General features: G+C 36.7%; 1 protein-coding gene across 3 annotated transcripts in view; it reads right to left on the reverse strand.

Moving 5' to 3' along the window:
- Positions 1 to 703: 703 nt before the first annotated feature.
- RAB2A (RAB2A, member RAS oncogene family) overlaps positions 704 to 23,421 on the reverse strand; it is a 94,964-nt gene continuing 72,246 nt past the window's right edge. For 2 of the 3 annotated variants that reach the window (XM_008052873.2, XM_008052874.1), the window contains 2 exons: positions 4,308 to 4,376; positions 705 to 2,034 (listed from right to left, as the gene is read on the reverse strand). In XM_008052873.2, the coding sequence (XP_008051064.1) occupies positions 1,939 to 2,034; positions 4,308 to 4,376 (165 nt within the window). In that variant the 3' untranslated portion in view covers positions 705 to 1,938. Of the gene's footprint in view, positions 2,035 to 4,307; positions 4,377 to 23,421 lie in introns of all 3 variants that reach the window. The other variant, XM_021709897.1, reaches the window with a different exon arrangement.

A 23,421-nucleotide genomic window follows, 5' to 3' on the forward strand; every position in this document is an offset into this window, starting at 1 on the left:
AGGTCTTAAAATGCATGCGCTGGTTTGATGTTTTTACCATTAATTTCTCTTCTTATAAAATAGTTTATAAAAGAATTAGGGGAGATAGCATGAAAAAGAAACTTAACAAACTTCTGGAAAAGTTAACAATTTCCAAAGAACTCTACTTGATATAGAGCAGAACCTGTCAAAAGTGTCTTAACACTTTAATCAGTGTAGAGAGTGATTAGTAAGACCCATGAATTTGATATGATCACTCAAAGGAAAGTCTGTAATACAAATACTTAAAGATATTTTTCTCTCATCTTTCCCTCTACTCTTGAAAAGGTAGTTAAAACAAAACTATGATAGCATTTGGTGATTCCCATGAGAGTAACGTCAAAGCTTTGACAGAGTATTGCTGAATCTTCAGGAAAGACCTGTAGAATGTTGAAGTCAGTGAGTGAATTGAAAGTAGTTGGTTTCAAAGGTAGAATTTATATTTATGCCTTCTTATACAGGCATAAGAGCTTTTGTGCTATTTGAGGAGTAGAAAATGCTTACATCAACAACAACAAAAATAACTTCAATATAGTTTTTATCACGTTTTAGCAAAATTTTTAAAAAGGGTAAGTGTTAAACATTCTGACCCTTTTAAAAAACATGCTTTATTAATTACATGTAAAAGCTATCAGTGGACTAAAAAATACATTAAAAAAAAGGTGGTCATAATAAAAAAAAAGAACACTTTTATACATAGGATTTTATTTTGCACTGCTATAACAATTTCATTATAGACCAAGGGAGAAAAAGAAAAAAAGGATAAAACCACCACACTGAGTAAATTACTAAAGCTTTTCTACTTTTTAACAGGATTTTCCATCTGATAGATTTATTGTTATAACCCCTTCCAAACAGACAAGATGCTTACCCTATTTTAAAGATTATAGAGGTTGCCACTGAAAGAAAAATTTTACACAGTCACTGTACATCAAGGTTGAAAAACTGTCCTGCATGAAAAATATACTTAGAAATCATGTGAATAAATGAAAAAGAAAACATTATTGTGTTTAAGGAAAGATTAAAGTCCTCATAACGTACCATCTAAATGTGGATACTCATTCTTCCTGGAGTCACTAAGATGGAGGAATTTCTTGCTTCCATCCTTTTCACTCATTATACCATGTTTTTCCCCAACAGTATTCATTAAGGCAAACAAATCCTTTTCTGAAGAGGTCTTAAGGAAATTGTGGACAAATAGCAAACTTTTGGCATTAAAACAGGTTAACACATACAAAGTCTTTAGTAATATACACTAAGCATATTTTTCTTGGACTAGTGACAAGAAAAGATGAACATGCTTGTTAACAATGTCAAAAAGTTTAAAATTCAGTGTCCAAGCAATTCCTAACAATGCTTCTGTAGCTTTAAGCTCTAAACAGTATAGAATTTATGCAAATGCATTAAAGAATTCAAGCTTGGCAAATTACACCCAAGCAGGTTATTAAACTATATATACAGAAAGTAAATGATAAATACAGAATTAAAAGAGTCCTTCTGGTTTTCCTTATAGCCTTGAAAATTGACAAACTTTTTGAGGACAGTTCTATAATATTAAACATTAGGTAACCACAGGTGCTCGGAAACCTAACTACACAAACCGATTTAAAATACTCAAGATGACTCTGTAGTGTTTAATACAATTCAGTTTGTAGTTAAGGGCACGAGACAACATTTAACAAAAATAATCACATCAATTGACCTAGAAATCAAATGCAAATAGATATGAATACAATCTCCAAAATCTGTCTTTTAAGTGAACATTAACCATTTATTCAAAGTTATACAAGAATTTGAAGGATTAAAGTCTTCTGTGACATAAAGCCATTTCAAATAGTTTCATGTCTCAGCCGAGCAGGAGGAGAAAGGGTGAAAGAATAAGTGAGCGGCCCCGCTGGGCAGCGAGACAGTGAAACAGACTCAACAGCAGCCTCCCCCGGCCTGCTGTCCTCCCTGATTGCCTGCATGTGTTGCATTAGTAGCAGCATGCTGAGGGCCAATTTTAATGCCGTTTGCCTGAAATAAAAAAAAGAACAGAATAATAATTAAAACTGGACCCAACCAGACAGTATAATTTAATTCGATTTCTAAAAATTTATTTAACGATTCAAGTTTACCAAACAACTGAGAAAAGTATATTAAGTCGATTTTAGCAGCAATGAAAACAGTCTCTCTTAGGGACTTTCCTCTGAAAACCAGCACTGTGGAAATGTTTCTGAAAATAATTCCTTATCATGACAAGTGCTGGGTGAACAGAAATTGGATAATGCTGCTTTTCAGGGAACTCTCGTAATACAGAAATTGTTTAAAATAATTATTGCAAGAATCTTTAAAGGATAAAAATATCCAAAGCCCTTGCTGCTCTAACACAATGTAAAATCTTTTCCCTAGACAGAACTTCTGGCCCATGTCGAATCAGCTGCACAGGCTAAGGGCCTATGAGTGTTCTGTGTCATCAATAATTTCTATGAGCCCCAAAGACATGGCAGCTTGCCAAAAACCCACACACAGCGTGGTCCTTTCATTCATCAAACTCACACTTATGCCTTAGCCCTCACTCCCTCAAGTGGATTTTACCTAAAAACACAACACTCTGAGAAAAGTAATACAGTAGCTTCAGAAATTAAGCTCTTAAGGAAACTTTACGTCACAGTAAATCTCAGATTTATAGTGCTTGGCAGTTGTTCTGCAACAGTAGTAGCCTAGGGGTTTCTGGCACTAGCTCAGTATTGACAGCAGCTGATGTGGTTTCTTTTCGCTCTTTTGACTCCTCTTTAATAAAAAGCATGCCCTATGGCTCATTGGTTTTGCCCCCTCTGGGCTGGTAGCAACTTCTTGAGGAATCAAGGAGTCAAACCTGGCACTGGGCCAAATAAATAGCACGGCCTGTTGGCTCCTGACAGCATATTACAATCAGAGCTGCAAAAGGCACAGTAAAGCAGTCAGCTACTATATGAAATGAGACAGAAACAATGAACATGCCCTTTCAGACAGAGGTCCAATTACTGTTCAATTTATATGGCATTAGTCTCTGAATGGTGGTACCTTTAAATTAACTCAAAAAGTACTGCCATATAAACCTAGAAGACAGAATTTAGAAACCAGATTACTATATATTAAAAGAATGAGAAAATCTAGCACTTTTCAGAAACCTTAGGCAAACTGCTGTTTGTTTTAGTAGAGACTACTGAGGTGAACAGAGAGCCTCATTTACGCATAGGCCAAGAAATACACACATGATAGTTCCTAACACAATGCTTTTCTAACTGCAACTTGGGGAGAAATCAGGGTTTGTCTCTCGGAAGCCGGAAGTCTTAATACAGAATGGCAAAAATATTTATGTAAAAGTAAATAACACACTATTTCCACATAAATATTTTGAAGTAAATAAGGATAAATGTAAAGGTCGAATGATGGCCTTTGTCGGGCTCGGTGGCTCAGCCTGGAATCCCGCACTTTGGGAGGCCGAGGGGAGTGGATTGCCTGAGCCCGCAGGTTCGAGACCCACGTGGGCAATTTGGCGAGACTTCACCTCTACAATAAGTAAAAAAAATCAGCCGGGCGTGGTAGCACATGCCTGTAATTCTGGCTACTAGGAAGGCTGAGGCGGAAGGATCACCGGAGCCCAGCATGTCGAGGCTGCGGTGGACTGCACGCCAGTCTAGGCGACAGAGTGAGACCCCAATTCAAAAAATAAAAAAAAATGATGGCCTTTGGCAAACACTCTCAATTAGATGTTTTAAAATTTTACATTTTATTTTAATCATGTTGACCAAAATGGGCTCAAAATAACTTTACAAAAACTCTCAGTGCCAACTGCCAATAATATATATTAATTTAGTCTTCAGAAAACACATTATGCTATACTGGGAGCAATATCCAAATTGAATATTTCCTTCTTTAATACCAGACAACAGACAGCATCTTGCATTAGTACATGCATTTATATACTAGAACATTATTCCCCAAAGCAGATGACACCATATGGATATGAGGATAAAAGTAGATTTTCTTTTCTCTTTCGAGGATTTATATTATTTTGCATTGCTTGCAATAAATGGATAGGGCCACTTACTTAAATCTCAATAAAGTGATGTTCTACTAGAACATAAACATTTAACTACTATACAAATATACCAATTTTTCAGTTGGGTGATTGTAAACTAGTGTGTTAACGTTATCATGAATCCATTTTAGGAATTTTAAAAATTATAAAACCATTAATTCAAAATAGTAATTAAAAGTCAATTCTAAATTAATATTAGCCAATAATATTTATATGTATATACCTCGTTATTAATGTCAAAGACTCCTTCTTGAATTTTTTCATAAATTTCCTTTGCTGTATTAATAAATGCCTGAAATATAAAGTTGAAAACTGGTTAATATTATTTAAAACAACAGTTAAAGGACATTATATAAAACCTCTACAGAATATCAGAATGTCCAGCATAAGAAAATCCATCGATGTAAAGAGCAAAACCCATATGATCATCATTAAACACAGAAGAATCATTCGACAAAATCCAACAACATTTCAGGATAAAAACACTCAACAAACTAGGAATAAAAAGGAACTTCCTCAACACTGTCTAAGAATGGCATCTAACAGAAACCACAGTACCCAACATCACACTCAGTGATGAACACGGAAAACTTTCCTCCAAAAATCAAGAACAAAGCAAGAATGTGTGCGAATATCACTAGCAGCACTATTTACAACAGCCAAAAAAGTAAACAATACAAGTGGTTATCAATTGATGAATGGAAACCAGAACCCTAGATAACAATTACTGGAATATTATTCAGTCATAAAAAAGAATGAAGTACTAACTCATGCCGTAATGTGGGTGAATCTTGAAAACGTTATGCTAAGTGAAAGAAGGCAGACACACAGTACAACTCCATTTATATAAAATGTCCAGAATAGCCAAATCCATAGAGACAGAAAGTAGATTACTATTTGCCAGAGGCTAAGGGGAGGAGAAAATGGGGAATGACTGCTAATAAGTATGAGGTTTCTTTTTGGGGGGAATTAGATAATAGTGATGGTTGTACAACTTAGTGAATAAACTAAATCCCACTGAATTTTATACTCTAAAAGGATGAATTTTATGGCATTGAATTTCAAAAGAAAAAATCATGACTATGGGAGGAAAAGAGAATATCATGTGAGAACAGTACACGTGATAAAAACACGTTTCAACTACATTAACTCCATAATTCTCTATGCTAAAACTATTCTACTTTTAGCGAACACTGTCACCCCGGAGCCTTTTTGCCATGATAATATATCACTTAATATATAGTTTAAGAAATAAAAAAACCAAAGGATGATACAGAGATAAAAGGCAGCTCAACTTTTTTGCCATGTTGAAGTTTTACCCCTTTTCTATATAGTATACTGCTGAACTGACAAATAAAACAAAAACAGAAATAACTGGTGTTAGACTACTATCGACCAAATTAAGCCTACAAACACCAAAACTTATCCACAAGCATTCTATACCCATGTAAAATATTTAGATACTTGATATAACTATTACCAATGCTACAGAAAGCATATACAAACTCTGAATAGGTTCTAAACTATCAGATTTGACAGATCACAGATAATAGTAATAATCGATACTATAAATAAGGTCCTCTTCAATTAGCATTCTATGAAAATTCATAAAAGAAAGCTATTCTCCACTACCACTGATACAGACCTAATTCAAATTTTAAAAAGTAAGCAGGGTTTATGGAGAGGAACAAATCATATCTTTCGTCTTTTCTACACTGGAAACATTTGACTGCTGAACTTGCCACCAGAGCTTTTGTTTCCTAATTAACAGGACTGATATGTTTTCACCTTTAAAGGCCTTACAGCTCCCCAGAGTAATCAATCTACTGCAGCTCAATTACTGCACCAAGCACACACCAGTCAGTGAAGGAGATCTGAACGTTTGCGGCAGGAGCACAGAGATATGAATATGCATAAACTCTAAGTGGCTGATCGAATCATCACAGAGGGTCATGAGAATTTGCAGCAAAATAATGAGAAGAATTAATCACTGCAGATTCACAAGGCACTTAAGACGTGAGTGTGCTTTTCATGTGTGTGCCAGAGTTAAAGGGAAGGAGAAATTGGCTTTAAGCCAACTATGAACTGATTCACATTCTTCAAAATTGAAGTTATCTCTATAAACGAGGAAAAACTTTATTTCCAATAACAAGCCAATTACTGAGTCGACTTTAGAAACCAGGCTAACTAGATATTGAAGTCAACAGATACAAAAACTCACTAGGCTGAAATTCCTTACAGGGGCATCCATGTGTGCACACTTCACTACAATGTTAGAATGACAAGATCCCATAAATGAGTTATAACTTCATATAAACAAGCACTTTTATTAAAAGTCATTATTAAACGTGCCAATTTATGTAAACAAATTGTTTTGCCAATCTGTTAATGAATCCCTTTAAAAACTGGCTTAAGAAAGCTATGCCATATAAAATTTCACAAAAGTCACTGCTAATTTTATTACCTAAATAGTACTTAATACTTCATTAAGTACCTTTAAGTTTAGTTGTACGAGATGCACTGAAGATGTACAGTATTTTATATCTGGAAAACATGTAATTAATATCATTACAGCTGAAATATAACAAATGACTGTATTTTTTCATTATAATTTCCATCATCTCAATGAAGGAGTATTTGAACAATGCTACATTTACTTGGTCACTCAACTCTCTGACTAACCTGAAAGACATTAAAATATTTTCTACTCTCTGAGTATATTATAGAGGCTATTATATAAATGCAGTTTTATATATGACATAATGACAATATTTCATATATTACTAAGTGATTAATGAGTAATTTTAATGAATCCTTAGAGTCTGAAATCCAATATGACTAGAGTAGATGTTAATATACCTATTTTGCAAGTGTGTGGTTATGGACTAAAACTGTTGCGTACCCAAATATAACATTAACCAAATACTACCAAAGCTTATTCGAGGTCAAATAAAACCCCTAAGATAAGAGCCCTGAGGGTTGGGTGCAGTGGCTCACCAACCCAGCATTGTAACCCCAGCACGTTGGGAGGCCAAGGCAGGAGGACCACTTGAGCCCTGGAGTTCAAGACCAGCCTGGGCAACATAGTAAGATCATCTACAAAAAAATGTAAATATTAGCTGGGCATGGTGACACGCACCTGTAGTCCCAGCTACTCAGGAGGCTGAGGTGGAAGGATTGCTTGAGCACAGGAGGTCGAGGCTGTGTTGAGCCCTGATCATACCACTGCACTCCAATCTGGGTGACAGAGTAAGACCTCAACTCAAAAAATAAAAAATAAAAAAGCCCTTGGGTATCATAGATAAATTCACCCAAGCAGCAAAACATTTCAAGAAAGATGAGAAATATGCATCTATATAATAATAAACTGGCTGAGACTTTTTTTGAAAAATTGATCATTTCACTCTATTCATTAAGTATCAATACTTACATACACATTTTTCAAGGCACAGATGTTTCTAATCTATCTTTAGACCACTGAATACTTATTGGATATATACATATATATAATGTATAAAAACCACAAATATACCAAGGCAATACTAATATACTTCACAGATCTAGTTTACTTTGAATGACTAAGCTATTCTCTTAACAATACCTTATCTACAGATAATAAGCATACTGTTTTTGAATCTTTAGCACAATGCCTAAATTAAGAGCAGTTACTTAAACCTTTACTAAATTCAGCTGCCCTTTGCAAGGAAATACAGGGCACACTGGGCTTACATGAAACATTGGTTTCTTTTCACTTATGCACACCATCTCTTTGGGGGCAAAGTTCTTTAAGACTTCACTAGGAGGCAAGGACTACGCAGAATTAGTAAGTTTTAGAACAGAAAAAAATGTCTCCTGAGAAAGTGAAGTAAAATGATTCCATTTGTTTCAATGATTTCATTGCACAGCAAAACAATGTCTAGCTAGATCCACCATTATGAAGTGTAAAACTAATTTCTTTATGGTTAACTGAATTTGGTCGTCCTGCTTTCCTGTGTGGTGAGTGCTCTGTTTTAGTATCAGAAGGCTGCCACTCTCTTCATTTTATAACTGGCTCTTTCCCTCTGCCACACTTTGATTAATTGCCTTTACCTTCATTTTCTTCATCAGCCATTCATTCTCTTGCCTTCTGCCTCAGACTACCAATCGTTCAACCCTTGGCAGCAGTTAATTTGAATAGCACTGATAATACGTAAACTTAAGACAAAATTTCAAGGACTTCTATAGCATGAATTGAAATAAACATAAACATAAGCACAAAAGACTATAAATGAGTTGAAATTCAAACATTCAGCAAATACACATGCTCATGTGTATCTTACATACTGTTGACACCTATTTAAGTTATTACCAAATATGAATTTATAAAGTTATTACCACATATTCAGAACTCCTCTAGTTACAAGGAAGAGGAGGAAGCAGTTCCTAGTTGGGAGAATCTAAGCATAAGTGCTCAAATCTGTTAAAGATGAAGAAGAAAGAAACTTTGAACAGTAACTGATAGAAGGCAGATGAATGCAGCTGAGGTAGGGCTCACCACACCACTAATAATGTGCTAACAGGTCTTCACAACTGACCGAGAGGACTGAGGCAAAGGCGGACACAGAATACTATCTTACTTTTATTATGGTTGAGCAGCTCTTAAGGTAAAATACTGAAAATAAGTGTTATTCCAGAGTAACATTTAAGTTACTACCTTATGTAACATGCTGCCACCTGGTGGCAAGATAAAAATTATGGCTTCTGTTAGGTAAGACTTCAAAATAACAAATCACAGTATCTTAGACAGTTTCATTTAAATATGTTGAACAGCTGCTACAGAGCAAGATATCTTACAAAATAAGTTACTTTTTAGTTTGCTCTTAGAATTGAGAAATATGTTTAATTTTCTTCTCAGCTACAAATCAATGCTGTCTACATTGCATGTGCCTGTTTGCCTAAGCTAATAATATTGACTAAGTATACTTACCATGGCACAGTCACTACACCAAGTGATTTATATAGGTTTTCACTGTTTCTTAAAATAAATTTAAAACATGTATAAAAATAAGAAAATTAATGTTAATTATCTTTTATTTGCTTTTGAGAAATTCTGATTGTGGGGTGAAGTCCTAGCCATAAAACTAGCAAAATGGCTAAGCACTCTAAACCCCAGGGCCACCCCCCATAAGCTATGTTTCGTTGGAACCAGAGCTTAACACTCTCTGTAAAATGAGGATCATAACGGTGCTTCCTCCATAGAGTTGTTGGGAGGATAAATGTAAAGCACTGATAAGACAGTGCTTGACACAGAGTAAGTACTCAGTGTGGCAGCTGTTGTCATGAACGTTTCGGTGCAATGACATATGGGGAACAACAGGAGGAGAAAGGGGTACACGTGCTAAGTGTGACTGTGCCCTGAAAACACCGCGGAGTAAAGGAGTGAAATAGGGACCAGGCTATTCAGTCAATTCAGATACCTCAATTAAATAAAACTAAACATTAAAAAGGTGAATTAGCAACACATAATGTATACAGTGAGTCCTAAAGAATAAAATATACTCAGACAAGGCTTAGGCATTATGCAAAGATCATAAAGTCTTGTGAAAAGAACAGTAGACTAGAATTTGACATTAGGGAGTTTAAATAAGAAACCTCTCCAAATTCTGTGACTTTAAGGCACTCTGATTCTATTTGATTTAGTGTCAGTGGAAGAGGACTCATACATCAGCCAAAACAGTGGCTTATAAATTATACTTCAAGGCAGTTCTGCAGGGATTGCCTTTTGAGATGAGAGAGAAAGTAGGAATAGCCCAGTGGTGGGAGCATCTCTTCCTCTTTCCCCCTCATTTCCCACAGCATCCTCAATCCCAAAGTTCTGTCCTGCTTTTACTTCTCTCATACAATTTCCTTGTGTTTCATGGGGGAAAAGAGAAGACCACTGCTAAACCTATTTACAGATCTGACTGAACTGCAAAAGGAGAAATGACTCACCTAAGACCATACGCAATTATAGCAGAAGGATTAGAATCTAATATTCCTCTCACCATGTTTAGCATTACTTTAATAGGATCACTTATCTTTAATGCAAGTCAAAGGAATTTTCATGTTTTGTTTATACTACAGTTAAATTGAATATAAAAAGCACATTCTTCCCACATCTTCCAAAAACCTAGCTAAAAATTACTTTGGATTTCTAGGATTATCTTTGGAAGTCTATGAAATTTGTGACTATTTATGTCCTGTGTCTCTTTCCTATCTTTTACAAAAATTAACATAATCAGTGAATATTTAATAAGAAAGGTAATTTCAACAAATCGCAATCTATGTTAGCAGAGAAACAAAGGAGGGAGGAAAAAACTGGAACTATCAGTTTAGAAAGGTTTGGGGAATACAGTATGTAAGAATTTCCAGTTTCTACTTTCTGACAAAGATACGCTTAACTCCTTAGTAATTTAGTATTTCCATTCATTAAGGATTTACTGAGTACTTGATTTATACCAGACACTGAGGACGCTCTGGTAAATATATTTTAAACCTCAAGAATGTTGAAGTATATATAGGATACATAAAAATTCAAAATGGGTCTAGGGCAGAAAAACCTGTAGTTGCTTAGAGGGCTAAGGTGGCATGACCACTTCTGAGAAAGAGAGAAGTGAAGGCCTGGAGGTCAGGCTAGACCCCACTCATTTATTAGGAAAACTGGGGGTGGGGAGGAGAGCATTCTGGAAGGATGGCAGATCTTAAGCTCCATTCTATTAGAAGCTGGAGACAGGCTTCCAACAGAATGCAGCTTAAGATCTGCCATCCTTCCAGAATGTGAGATGAAGTTGAGAGAGGTTGCCCAAAAGGGACCAAGGAAGCAGGTGAGGGACAAAATCAGAGCAGAGTTTGGAAGATGAATCATATGGGGGCATGTCTGGCAACAGAGATACCAGTGAGGGGCCTAGAACAATAACCCAAGTAAGAAACGAAGGCCTCACCAATTCAGAGTAGTAACAAGAAAGAGAGCAAAGTTGAAACTAATATCCATTTTGAAGATAACAGGACTTGGTAAATGACAGGGTAAAATGGTAAGACATTTAAGGATGACTTCATTTTTGGTTTCAGTGAATGAGATAAAAGGATATACCACAAATTGACATAAATTTAAACAAAAATCATATTTCATGGAGGAAACAAAAAATTTCTTTTAGAATTCAAAGGCTTATATCATATATGTGCAGGAAAATTGTAGCTGGTGATCTAGATTAACCGGGTATCTATATATGAATATACACAATAGATAAATGTGAGCGTGTAAGTGTATGAAAGGTACATATTAGCATGATTTTCTTAAATAACGTTTAGCTACTCTGGTTTAGAAGTAGAGAAAATGGATTTAACTTTGAAAGTTAGAGTTTGGATCATCTACGAAGTTCCCTAGAGTGATGGCCAAATTAGAGGCAGAGAAGTTGATGCTAGTCAGCAAATCTTCCAATATGTGGAGGAGAGTGGTAAATATTTATTAAACTAAGCTGTCCTCAGGAAATACCAGAAGGCTGCTAGGGAAGCCCAGGTCAGATAATCAGTGAAGTCATGTGGTATGCTTCAGCATTCATGGGTTTGACACTGAGAATAGGCTTAAAGGGACAACAAAGCCTTCAGTTTATACAACATTCCAGCCATATAAAAATACTTGGTCAACAAAGCCCAAGACAAGTAAGATGTTCTCAAAGCAAATTAGGTCTACAGGTTTCTAAGTACTGAGACGAAACACAAGTATTAGCAAGGGGCCTTGAAATTGGTGTTCTTCCTAGTTAATAACTTAAGTCATGTGTTCTCCCAAGACATAGAAATTCATTTGTCCTGCAGTTTAGGTAGCTTGGCAGGTTACTGCAATCTGTTTTAGGATTAGCTGGCTGTATTCTCAGCTATCATCTGTATCTACATTACTTTAGTAGCTACGCCAGTAATTTCCAGCCCTGATTTTTCAGATAGTTGAAGGTTATTTTTAATGACAATATCTGCATCATGTTTAACAAAGATTATGGCAGGCTAGGGAAAGTACCCATCCCAAAACCTTTACAAATCTTGTGACAATTTTTTTTGATGTTTATATGTTTTTCTGATTTCACATGAATTTCCAACTTTAATTTATAGCTAAAATTGTTGAACACAGGGAAAAAAGACCCCATGAAATAGCTAAAAAACTGGGAAGAATGTGTGACAAAGTAGTAACTGTTTGGTAAATGGCAAGTTTAATCATTATTCATCCTCTATCACTTTCATTAAGACTCTCTGATGATTAGTGAGGCTGAGCATTTTTTCATGTGTCTGTTGGAAGCTCACGTGTTTTTTTGATAAGTGTCTGTTCACATCTTTTGCCCACTTTTTAACGGGGCTGTTTTTTTTTTTTTTTTTTTTCTCTTTCAGCATGTTTAAGTTATCTGTAGATCCTGGATGTTAGACCTTTGGCAGATAAGCAGTTGCCAGATATTTTTTTCCCATTCTGTGGGCTGTCTTCCCACTTTCTTGATGATTTGTTTTGCAGAAGATTTTCAGTTTGACAAAGTCGCACTTGTCTATCTCATTGCTTATGGCATGGACTTTTGGAGCCTTGATAAGAAATTGATTGCCTATTCCAATTTCCATAAGGCTGTCTATTGCATTTTCTAAGATTCTTCAAGTTTGGGGCTTTGCATTTAGGGCTTTGACTCATTGAGAGTTGATTTTTGTATATGGTGATAGGTAGGGGTCCTGTATCATTCTTCTCCATGTGGTCAGACAATTTTCCCGTCACCATTTACTAAAGTATTTCTCCTCTCCCTCGTGGTTGTTGTTGGAAGCTTTGTCAAAAATGAGTTGGTTGAGAAATTGAGGTTTTCCTTCTGAAATCTCTATTCTGTTGCTTTGATCTATAAGTCTGTTCTTGCACCAATATCGGTTGTTTTGATTATTGTAGCCTTGTAATAAAGTTTAAAGTCTGAAAGTGTGATACCTCCCGCTTTGTTTCTTTTGCTAAGGATTGTTTTGGCTATTCATGGTTGTGTATGTTTCCATATGAATTTCTGCATTGTTGTTTCCAGGTATGAGAAGAATGATGTTGGCAACTTAATGGTTATAGCATTGACTGTGTAGATTGCCTTTGGTAGAATAGACATCTTAGCAATGTTGATTCTTCCGATCCATGAGCATGGAGTATTTTTCCATTTGTGTTACCTTTGACTTCTCTGAGCACTGTTTTGTAGTTTTTGTTGCAAAGGTCTTTGACTTCTTTGGTTAGGATGATGTCAAGGTATTTCATTTTTTGTGTGTGGCTATTGTGAATGGGATTGTGCTTTTTTATTTGGTTCTCTGCCTGTTTGTTGTTGGTGTACAAGAATGCGACTGTCTTTTCCATGTTGATTTTGTACCCCAAGACTTTGTCAAAGTCTTTTATCAGTGCAAGGAGGTTTTTGACAGATTCTCTTGGATTTCTAAAGTCAGGCAAGAGGGATAACTTGGCTTCTTTTCCTATTTGGATACCCTTGATTTCCTTCTCTTGTCTGATTGCTCTAGCTGGGACTTCCAACACTATGTTGAGCAGGAGGGGTGAAAGTGGGCAGGAGGGGTGAGCGTGGGCAGCCTTGTCTTGCTCTGATTTTCAAGGGAAATGCTTCCAATTTCTGTCAGCTTAGCAATATGTTATCAGTGGGTTTATCATAGATGGCTTTTATTATTTTGAAGTATGCTCCCTCTATGCCCAGGTGTTGAAGGGTTTTTATCAGGAAGGGATGCTGGATTTTATCAAAAGCTTTTTATGCATTTAATTATATAATCATGTGGTTCTTGTTTTTACACCTGTTGATTATTTAATTACATTTATGGTCTTGCAGATGTTGAACCAGCCCTTATCCTGAGGCTGAAGCCTACCTGCTCATGATGGATGATTTTTGAGATGTGTTGTTGGATTTGATTTGCTAGAACCTTGTTATGTATCTTTGCATCTATGTTCTTGAGGGATATTGGCCAATAGCTCTCTTTCTTTGTTGGAACTTTACCTGGTTTGGGTATCTGTGATGTTAGCTTCATGAAATAATTTGGAGAAAGTTCCATCTTTCTCAATAGCCTGGAATACTTTCAGTAGGATTGGTATCACCTCCTCCTTGTATGTTCTGTAGAATGAGGAGCAAAATTATAGCAAATAAATACTTAAGCATCCCAACTTTTGTGGTCTACCATGTGGGAATGCAGAAATGAAAAGAGTCTGTGTCTTCAAGGAACCCTGTCCTCACTGTGGGCTGACATGACCAGCAAGTGCAATGATAAAGTGCTACAGTGAATTCATTCCAGCCGGGTTCGGTGGCTCAGCCTGTAATCCTGTGCCTTTGGGCGGCTGAGGTGAGTGGATTGCCTGAGCCCGCGGGTTCGAGACCCGCCTGGGCAGTGAGACCTCATCTCTACAATAAATCAAAAAATCAGCCGGGTGTGGTAGCGCATGCCTGTAATTCCAGCTACTTGGAAGGCTGAGGCGGAAGGATCGCCGGAGCCCAGCAGGTCAAGGCTGCGGTGGCCGGGAGCGGCCACTGCACTCCAGTCAGGGTGACAGAGTGAGACGTCAACTCAAAAAAAAAAAAAAAATTCATTCCCAGGATGACAAAGAAATGAACACAGAGAAAAGAGCCTATCAATTTTTTTTTGAGTTGGAGTCTCACTCTGTCGCCCAGGCTGGAGGGTAGTGGCATGCTCCCAGTCACTGCAGTCTCGACCTGCTGGGCTCAGGCGATTCTTCTGCCTTAGCATTTCAAGTAGCTGGAACTACTGGTGCGTGCATGCTACCACACCTGGCTAATTTTTTATTTTTTGTAGAGACAAGGTCTCGTCAAGTTTCCCTGGCTAGTCTTGAACCTGCGGGCTCAGTAATCCACTCGCCTCGGCCTCCCAACTGCTGGGATTATAGGCATGAGCCACTGCGCCCAGTCTGAGCCTATCAATTTAGACTTTATGTGTGTCTCTGTGTGGTGACTAGTGGTGGAGGGGAGACAGTGTCATGGAAGGCATTCCAAAGGTGGTATCAGACTTGACCATATCCCTGAAGGATCAGGTGGGAAAGAGGGGCATTCCAAGCGCAGAGAACACATTTTTGTGGAGGGGAGAGAGCACTGGGAAGCTGATCAACTCTTAGTTTAATATGGAGAGTACATGGGGGCGGGCCTAGTAATCAAAGGGTCTTGTCTGCCAACCTAAAGAGTTTGATGCTGAAGCTGTGGAGAATCACTGCATGGTTTTAATATAACTGGAGAGTGAAATTTACCTTTTACTGTTAGAAAGATCCCATAGGCCATAGTGTAAAGAATAAAAAATACAAAGACATAAGTCTAATTAGGAGATAACAATTATGGTAGAGGCCAATTTGGAGAACTATTTTAACAGACAGAAATAGTAACAGGTTTTTAAAAGCAACACATTAAGTGAACAAATCAATGTGAAGGGGCAAGAGAAAGAAAACACTACAGGATATATGTTATAGAAGATTAGCAGACTAGAGAAGAGTTATCCGTTCTATATGGATGTGTTAAACTGGAAGGGTCTGAGGATCACTCATGTAGAATTGTCTAGGCGGCAGCTGTCAGTATGGAGCTGAACGTACAGCCCAAAAGGGTACCTCTGAAGCCATAAATTTAGGTGACATCTCAAAGAGCTGGTAAAAGACTCTGGCAAAGGTCAGTGATATACAAAAAAAGAGGAGAAAATGGTGTTATGGAGCTAAGGAAGAAACTTATAAAAGAGCAGTAAAGTATCAAATATCCCCAAAGGACTGTTTAAGGTAAGAATAGAAAAGCAGCAGGGAAAAAAAAGGCTTTTTGAGTGCCTATACAGTCATAATTGCTGTTAACAATCTGAGGTATTCTTTTCTAGCCTTTACTTATTATATCTAATGTTTTTCTTTGTTACTGTTTTCCTTGTTTTCTATTTTCCAAGCTTTCTTTCATAAAATTACTTTAAAAAAATTTATTTTAAAGATGTGAGGTACAACGCAGGGTTGGGCACATAAAAATTACTTTATAATAAAAACAAACATTCATCTTCTCAAAGTAAAACAAAACAAGATAAGACAAAAAAGATTTGCTAGGTGTGGTTTTTAGGAAGTCCAGAATGACCTTGGCCATGGTGGAGGAAGTCACATTGTGAACTGAGGTGTGAAAAAGAACAAGGAAATGGAGACAGCTCTTAATAGAAGCTGGAAGGAAACATACCCAGGATAAATGTAATGACAGGATTTTATTTTTAAGATGGCTGAAAGCTGATTACATGCTGGGAATGAAGAATCAACAGAGAAGGCAAGGATGAAGGCAAGATGAGGAGACGGGAGGAAACGGCACTCTGCCAGGTTCGCCTGTTAAGTTAAGAGGCCGAATGGACTTCTGCACAGCCTCTCTAGCTTCTCGGACTGTGAGCCCAGGATCAGCAACACAGATGTTAGTTTAGGGGTTTAGACACGCAGGCTCACAGGCCACAACACAGGCCTACTGAATCAGAATCTGGATTTTAACAGAGTTCTTAGGTGATTTGTATTCACATTAATGTTTGAGAAGCACTGCTCAAAAAGACAACCAATTTGAAAAAAGGAATCTTATAAGACATTCTGAGCTTAGGAAAAAAGTAGTCTCCATGCTCCCACCACAACCTACATGTTAGCAGATATTATTCATCACGCTGCCAATTCTAGTTTTGGCTAAGTTACACTTGGAAAATCTGGGTTAAATAAAAGTTGGCCAATTTGTTTTAATAGTGGGCTCTCAGAAATTAATATAATACTGTGAATTCTGGTTCTCTAAAAGCAAGACACTCTAACTCCTCCTAAATGTATCTGCCTGTGGAACTCTTGCAGAAGGGGTCAATTTAATGAAAGCTCCTCTCAATGCAGCATTCTGTCACTAAAAAAAAAAAAAAAAGCTCCTCAAAGGATAGAATAATCTTCACTGCAGCCATTTTCTACTGTGCAGCATAATATAGAGGAATGCTAGCCTGGGCAACATGGCAAAATCTCATCTCTACCAAAAAAACACCAAAAAAACCCCCCAAAACCAAAATTTAGCCAGGCATGGTAGTGCACGCCTGTAGCTCCAGCTGCTCAGGATGCTGAGGTGGAAGGATCGCCTGAGCCCAGGAGCTCAGTTGTGAGTTGAGTCATGATCGCTGTGATCACACCACTGCACTCCAGCCTCAGTGACAGAGTGAGACCTTCAGCTCAAAATAATAATAATAAAACAAAATAAAGGGAAACAGATGGTACCTGGGTTTAAGTTCTCTGTGGAAAACTGGGATAATGTATGTGAAAAAACTTTGGCAAGGTGCCCTGTGAATCTCCATCTGCATTATTAAAATTAAACATGTATGGCACCCAAATATGATATTAAAAAAAACCAGTAACAAGAACTGAAAATATAAATAATGAGTTCTAGTCTCCTGTTCCTAAGAGAAAACAGTAAGTTTCATACATATGAACATTCAAGTTGCAAACTTTCAAATAAGTAAATGTGGATTCACATGTCCAATCACGTAAGTTAGTTCACTGTATTTTTCAAGGTAGTGTAAGATTTAAAATGTTTTATTTTTGTTTGTTTTTTATGTATTGCTTGGGAGAAAAGTATTATAAACCTATTATAGTACAGTACCATATAGCAAATTGTGTTAGTTGGGGTCCTAGGCTAACTTTGTTGGACTTAGGAACATGCTCTCAGAATGGAATTTGTTTTTATGTAGGGGACTTACTATATCATATTTTAGTTTAAATTGGCTTTTTGATCTAATATCAATACTGAACTTTAAAAAACTGGCTTTTGATTTTATTGACATTTAGGAGATGAACTCTGGGGAGTACATCTCCTGTCACATTTGTGAGTGATAAACAAAAAGGATAAATGATAACAGCATGTTTGAAGCTATCCCAAGTTGTATAAAATGAATTCAAATACATTTCATAGGTGCAATGGAGCCCCTTATTGTAACCTTTAACTTGGAAATTATACCTTATAATTTGAAATACGTTTAAACCTAATACTCGAGAACAAGAGTAGTTTGCTAATACAGAGAAATTTCATATCAAGAAAGTTTTGTTTGTGTGTATATATTAAATGCTTATGTGTATATACTATGTTATTCATGTAATATATGATACTTTCTGTTTCTCTGTACATATGATCCTTTTTGAGAAAGTCTTACTTTTGTAAGTAATATCTAATTAAGGTATACTAGGGTATTATTTATTTATTTATTTATCTTCTGAGTTGGGGTCTCCCTTTGTTGCCCAGGCTGGAATGCTGTGGCATAATTACAATGATCACGGCTCATGGCAGCCTTGACCTTCTGGGTTCAAGCGATCCTTCTACCTAGCATCCAGAGTAGTTAGGACTACAGGCATGTGCCACCACATCTGACAAATTTTTTAAAAATTATTTTTTGTAGACATGAGGTTTCATTATGCTGCCCAGGCTGATCTTGAACTCCTGGGCTCAAGCAATCCGCCCACCTCAGCATCCCAAAGTACTGGAATTACAGATGTGAGCTACTGCACATGGCCTGTTTTTATGCTCTTTAGAAATTAACTTGAAAGAACTATCTTAGGTGCCATTTAAAATTTAAGATCCTAGTTTAAGACAGGCAGAATAAATTCAGATGAGAGCAAAACACTGGCACATCAGGAGATCATAACTAAAGGAAAATATAAATAGCACTGCTCAGTAATGATGCTGCTGGGTGACTGAACTGGAAAGGAGGAGGTCAGGATGGGTGTTGATATTGAAGTAGTTGAGGATACTTATTGTAGGAGTCACAGGTCAGAGGCAGCCCATAAAACAGAATTGGTGTCATTCCATAACAGTATTTTCCAGTCTTTACTCTTTCCCCTTAGGCCATCACTGAAATGAAGCATTTTTATTTCAGATTCAGCGGGTGCATGTGCGTATTCGTTACATGGACATACCGTGTAGTGGGGGTTGAGTCTTGGGTGGCCCATTCCCTAGATAGTGAACCCTGTATCCAATAAGTCATTTCTGAACCCTAGCCACTTACCCCACTCCCCCCCAAACAAAGCATTTTTAATACTAAAACCACACACCATCCCTCCTCTTACTAACCGAATAAAGAGAATACATATATTCTGTGAGTTGTTGGTGCTTGACTTCCTTGAATTTAACTGTATTTTATTATTCTAATTCAATGTATCTTAACATCCATATTATTTGACATTTTGGACCAGATGATTATTTGTTATGGAGAACTATCTTGTGCATTTATCTCTAACACCTCAACAGATCTCCCCCTCAACAGATCCTTATTGGACGAAATCAGTAAGCTGATTAATAGTAAATAGTAAATCTACAGATTTATAGTAAACCTATTTCAAGAAACAGCATAGCAAATGTTAGAACAATGGTGGTGCTACCTTATGCTACAAATTATCCAATCTCTTATAGGGAAATATAAAAGCTAAACTTCATGGTTTCCACTTGTATTAGAAATTGGATCTTGGTTGAAATACATAAACAGACTCCAATACAACATTAAAAGGAAACAGGTACAGTTCTAAACAACATCAACATGCAATTTAGATGTAACCTCCATGAGTTATCACACAGTCTCAAATTTCTAAAAAGAATCAACAGAACCCATTAATCAGAATACTGGCATTCATATTAGTCAACTTTTAACATAATTATTTTTACATAATTTAAAGTCTTTTAAGAGAGCTCCCCATGCAAGCAGTTATTCTACTTACTAGCTGGGTAAGTATCTTTTTTTTTTTTCTTGAATAGATATTTATTCAAAGAAGATATATAAATGGCCAAAAAGCACATGAAAAGATGCTCAACTTCACTAATCATTAGAGAAATAAATATCAAAACCACAATGTAATACCACCTCATACTCATTAGGATGATTACATATCAAAATCTCAATGAAATATTACTTCACACCTGAAAAATAAAATAAAACAAAAACAACAGATGCTGGCAAAGATGTGGAAAAATGGAATCCCTGTGCTCTATTGGCAGACATGTAAAATGGTGTAGATGCTATGTAATAAAGTATGGCAGTTTCTAAAAAAAGCTAAAATAGAATTTAACTTTATGATCCAGCAATTCTTCTTCTGGGTATATATTCAAAAGAAGTGAAACCAGGCTCTAGAAGAGAGATTTGCAAACCCATATCCACAGCAGCACCATACTAGCTGGATAAACGTCTTTTATTCCTCTTACAAGTTCAAGAAATATTTATTGAACGAATGGATAAGATCTCTTGCAGAGATATGTATTGAATTAAAAGAGATAATGCTTTTATCATGCCTGGCACACAATCAGCACTCAGTAGAATTATTATTCTCCCTACTACACCATGTTCTGTATTTATGTAGACTGTAAGTTGTGTGGGGGGTGGGGGAGGGGCCTGTGTGACGTGTGAGCCCTGGGGTTAGAGACCAGTTTGGGCAACTTGGAGAGACCTCATCTCTGCAACAAATAAAAAAGTTAGCTGGGCATGGCAGCACATGCCTGTAGTTACTGCTACTTGGAAGACACAAATAGAAGCATTACCTAAGCCCAGCAAGCCGAGGCTGTGGTGGCCATGAGCGTGCCATTGCACTCCAACCTGGGTGACAGAGTGAGACTCCAACTCAAAATAAATAAATAAATGAAAAAGAGGCCATTGCCTTACTAGACCTTGGTGTGGCCATGTGCTCTTTGAGCTACGGCTGTTTCCTTGTTTCCTGGCTTTGGCCCCCTCCCCTATCTTGGGGAGGTGAATACCCTCTCCTTCTCCCTCTCCTTTCTAAATAAACTATGTTTTCTAATCTAAAAAAAGAAAAAATAAACTTCTCTACATATGAAAGCCAAGGATCAGCTAAGAAGTGGATAATTTTCAATAGATTATACCAAAAAAAGGACAAATCATTACAATGTTTGTCTTACTCTTTAACCACCACATGATCAGTTCTCAAAGAAAAAAAGAGTTCTGCTAATGCAGAGAAAAAGCTGAATATGGACTCCTTGTCTAATCCCATGGCCAGTTTTGCCCACTGTGCTAAACTGCCTCTTCCATGGAGCTTTGCTTATCTTCCTAAGGGAAAACGCAATGGCATAATTAGGCAGATCAAGTCCTTGGAAAGCAGACAAGGTATAATAGCATTTATCACAAATTTCCCTATAATTATCATAACTGCTGTTTTCTCCAAGTCCAAGAGCAACCTTATCGAGAATCGATGGACCACACAGCCTAACATTTATCCCTTGTATTTCATCATGATTCCTATTTGGATCTAATTCTGGCAGGCTAACTTGCTTAAATCCCTGAGATAGCATATTATAATTTTTTTAGATGCATAATTTGGCCTTGGCTCTCCTGCCATAGGAATTGGTGGTAAGTGCTTATCACAAGGCAGATGCTGAGTGTGTGATGGTTTAGTTTTCCTCCTTCCTGCTTTTCCAAGAAGGAAGAACACCTTTCATTAGTCTTCTCTGACCCCAAAGAAAGAAACTAGATACTTATATTCCAACATTAATTGTTGAGTAAAATAAAAAAGATGGCATTAACACTTGATAGTACATATTACTGAGGAATTACTGCTAAATTTGTTAGGTACAATAAAGGTATTGTGGCTATATTACAATTTCTACATTGAAATATTTGTAGGCAAAATATTTCTGGAATTTGCTTAAAAAACAGGGGACTAAAAAAACCCAAAACAGTGACAATTTCTAGTACTAGATGGGTGTACTTTTAAAAACAGTAATATTGATTAAAACAGCAACTCCATAAACTTTATTGTGACCCTACCAAAATAATTTAACATAGGTGATGTAGGAAAAAAATGAATAAAATTGTATTGCCATAAAAATGCCTTTTACTTAAAATCTGACATGCACAGACATCATGAATAAATACAATTTGATTAGTTTCTTTTTCAACCAGCACCTTCTTATTCCATATAGCCAGCCTACTTGTCTTCAAAAAAACAAGAAAAAGAATGCTAATATAGTTTCATCTTCAGCTATTTCTCAGAAATGTTATAACATTGATATAAAATAAAAATCACAATATTAACTATTAATGGTTAGGCACATGCAAAACACATATGGAGGGAACTGGATGTATAAAAATTTGCTGTGTGCAGAAATGTACATAAAAACCTTTTGTGAAAGAGGTATACTCAGCAAAAATTTAATAACTTAATAATCTGAAAAAGAAACCAGGTATGGTGACTCTTGCCTGTAATCCCAGCACTAAGGGGGGCTGAGGCAGAAGGACTGCTTGAACCAGGAGTTGAGACCAGCCTAAGCAACATAGTGAGACCTTATCTCTACCAAAAAAAAAAAAAATTAGGTAGGCATAGTGGCTTGTGCCTGTAGTCCCAGCTACTCGGGAGGCTGAAATGGAAGAACTGTCTGAGTTTGCCATGAGCCATGATTGTTGTGCTCATGCCAGTGCACTCCAGCCTGGGTGACAGAGTGAGACCCTGACCCTCTCACCAAAAAGTCTGTATTCTTCATGAATTCACAAAACTAAAATTTAAGCTTTATAACCACATTCCATATTCTCATATTAGTATTTTATGATACTTCTTCCGAGTTTTTACAATTTAAATTACCATCATGTTGTTAAAGAAAATATTAAGTTGTTTGTATATGGTTTCTTTTTTATTAAACTTTTTATTTTGAGGTAATTGTAGGTCACATGCAGGCATAAGAAATAATACTGAGAAATCCTGTGTAACCTTTACCTAGTTTCTCCCAATGGTGACTTCACTGAAAGTCAAGTCAATTTTTGTTACAAAAATTTTGTCATTTCTAGAAAGTCATACGATGGAATCACACGTATTTTGGGACTGACTTTATTAGTTCTCTGGAGATTTATCCAGGTTGCCATATGTATCAATAGTCTGTCTCTTTTTACTATTGAGTAAGTAGTATTCCACGGTATAAATGTACCAAACTTTAATAGTTCAGCCATTTAAGTGTCTTTCAATCCAATGTACTCTGGTCTGTTTCCAGTTTTTGGTTGTTATGAACAAAACTACTACAAACACTTGTGCATAGGTTTTTCTAAGAACATAAGTCTTCATTTCTCTGTCCAGATGTGCAACTGCCAGGTCATATGGTAGTTGCATGTTTAGTGTTTAAAGAAACTGTCACACCGTTTTCCAGAGTGACTGTATCATTTTAAATTTCCTCTAGAAAAGTATAAATAGTTTCTCTACACCCTTATTAGCATATGGTGTTGTCACTGTTTTTTTATTCTGATAGTTGTGCAACCATTATGATCGGTGTGCAGTGGTATCTCATTGAGGTTTTGTTTTTGTAGAAGCAAAGTCTCACTATGATGTCCACACTAGTCTCAAACAG

Source organism: Carlito syrichta, unplaced genomic scaffold (genome assembly GCF_000164805.1).
Source record: "Carlito syrichta isolate Samal-C Ts95f unplaced genomic scaffold, Tarsius_syrichta-2.0.1 Scaffold287615, whole genome shotgun sequence".
NCBI lineage: Eukaryota > Metazoa > Chordata > Mammalia > Primates > Tarsiidae > Carlito > Carlito syrichta.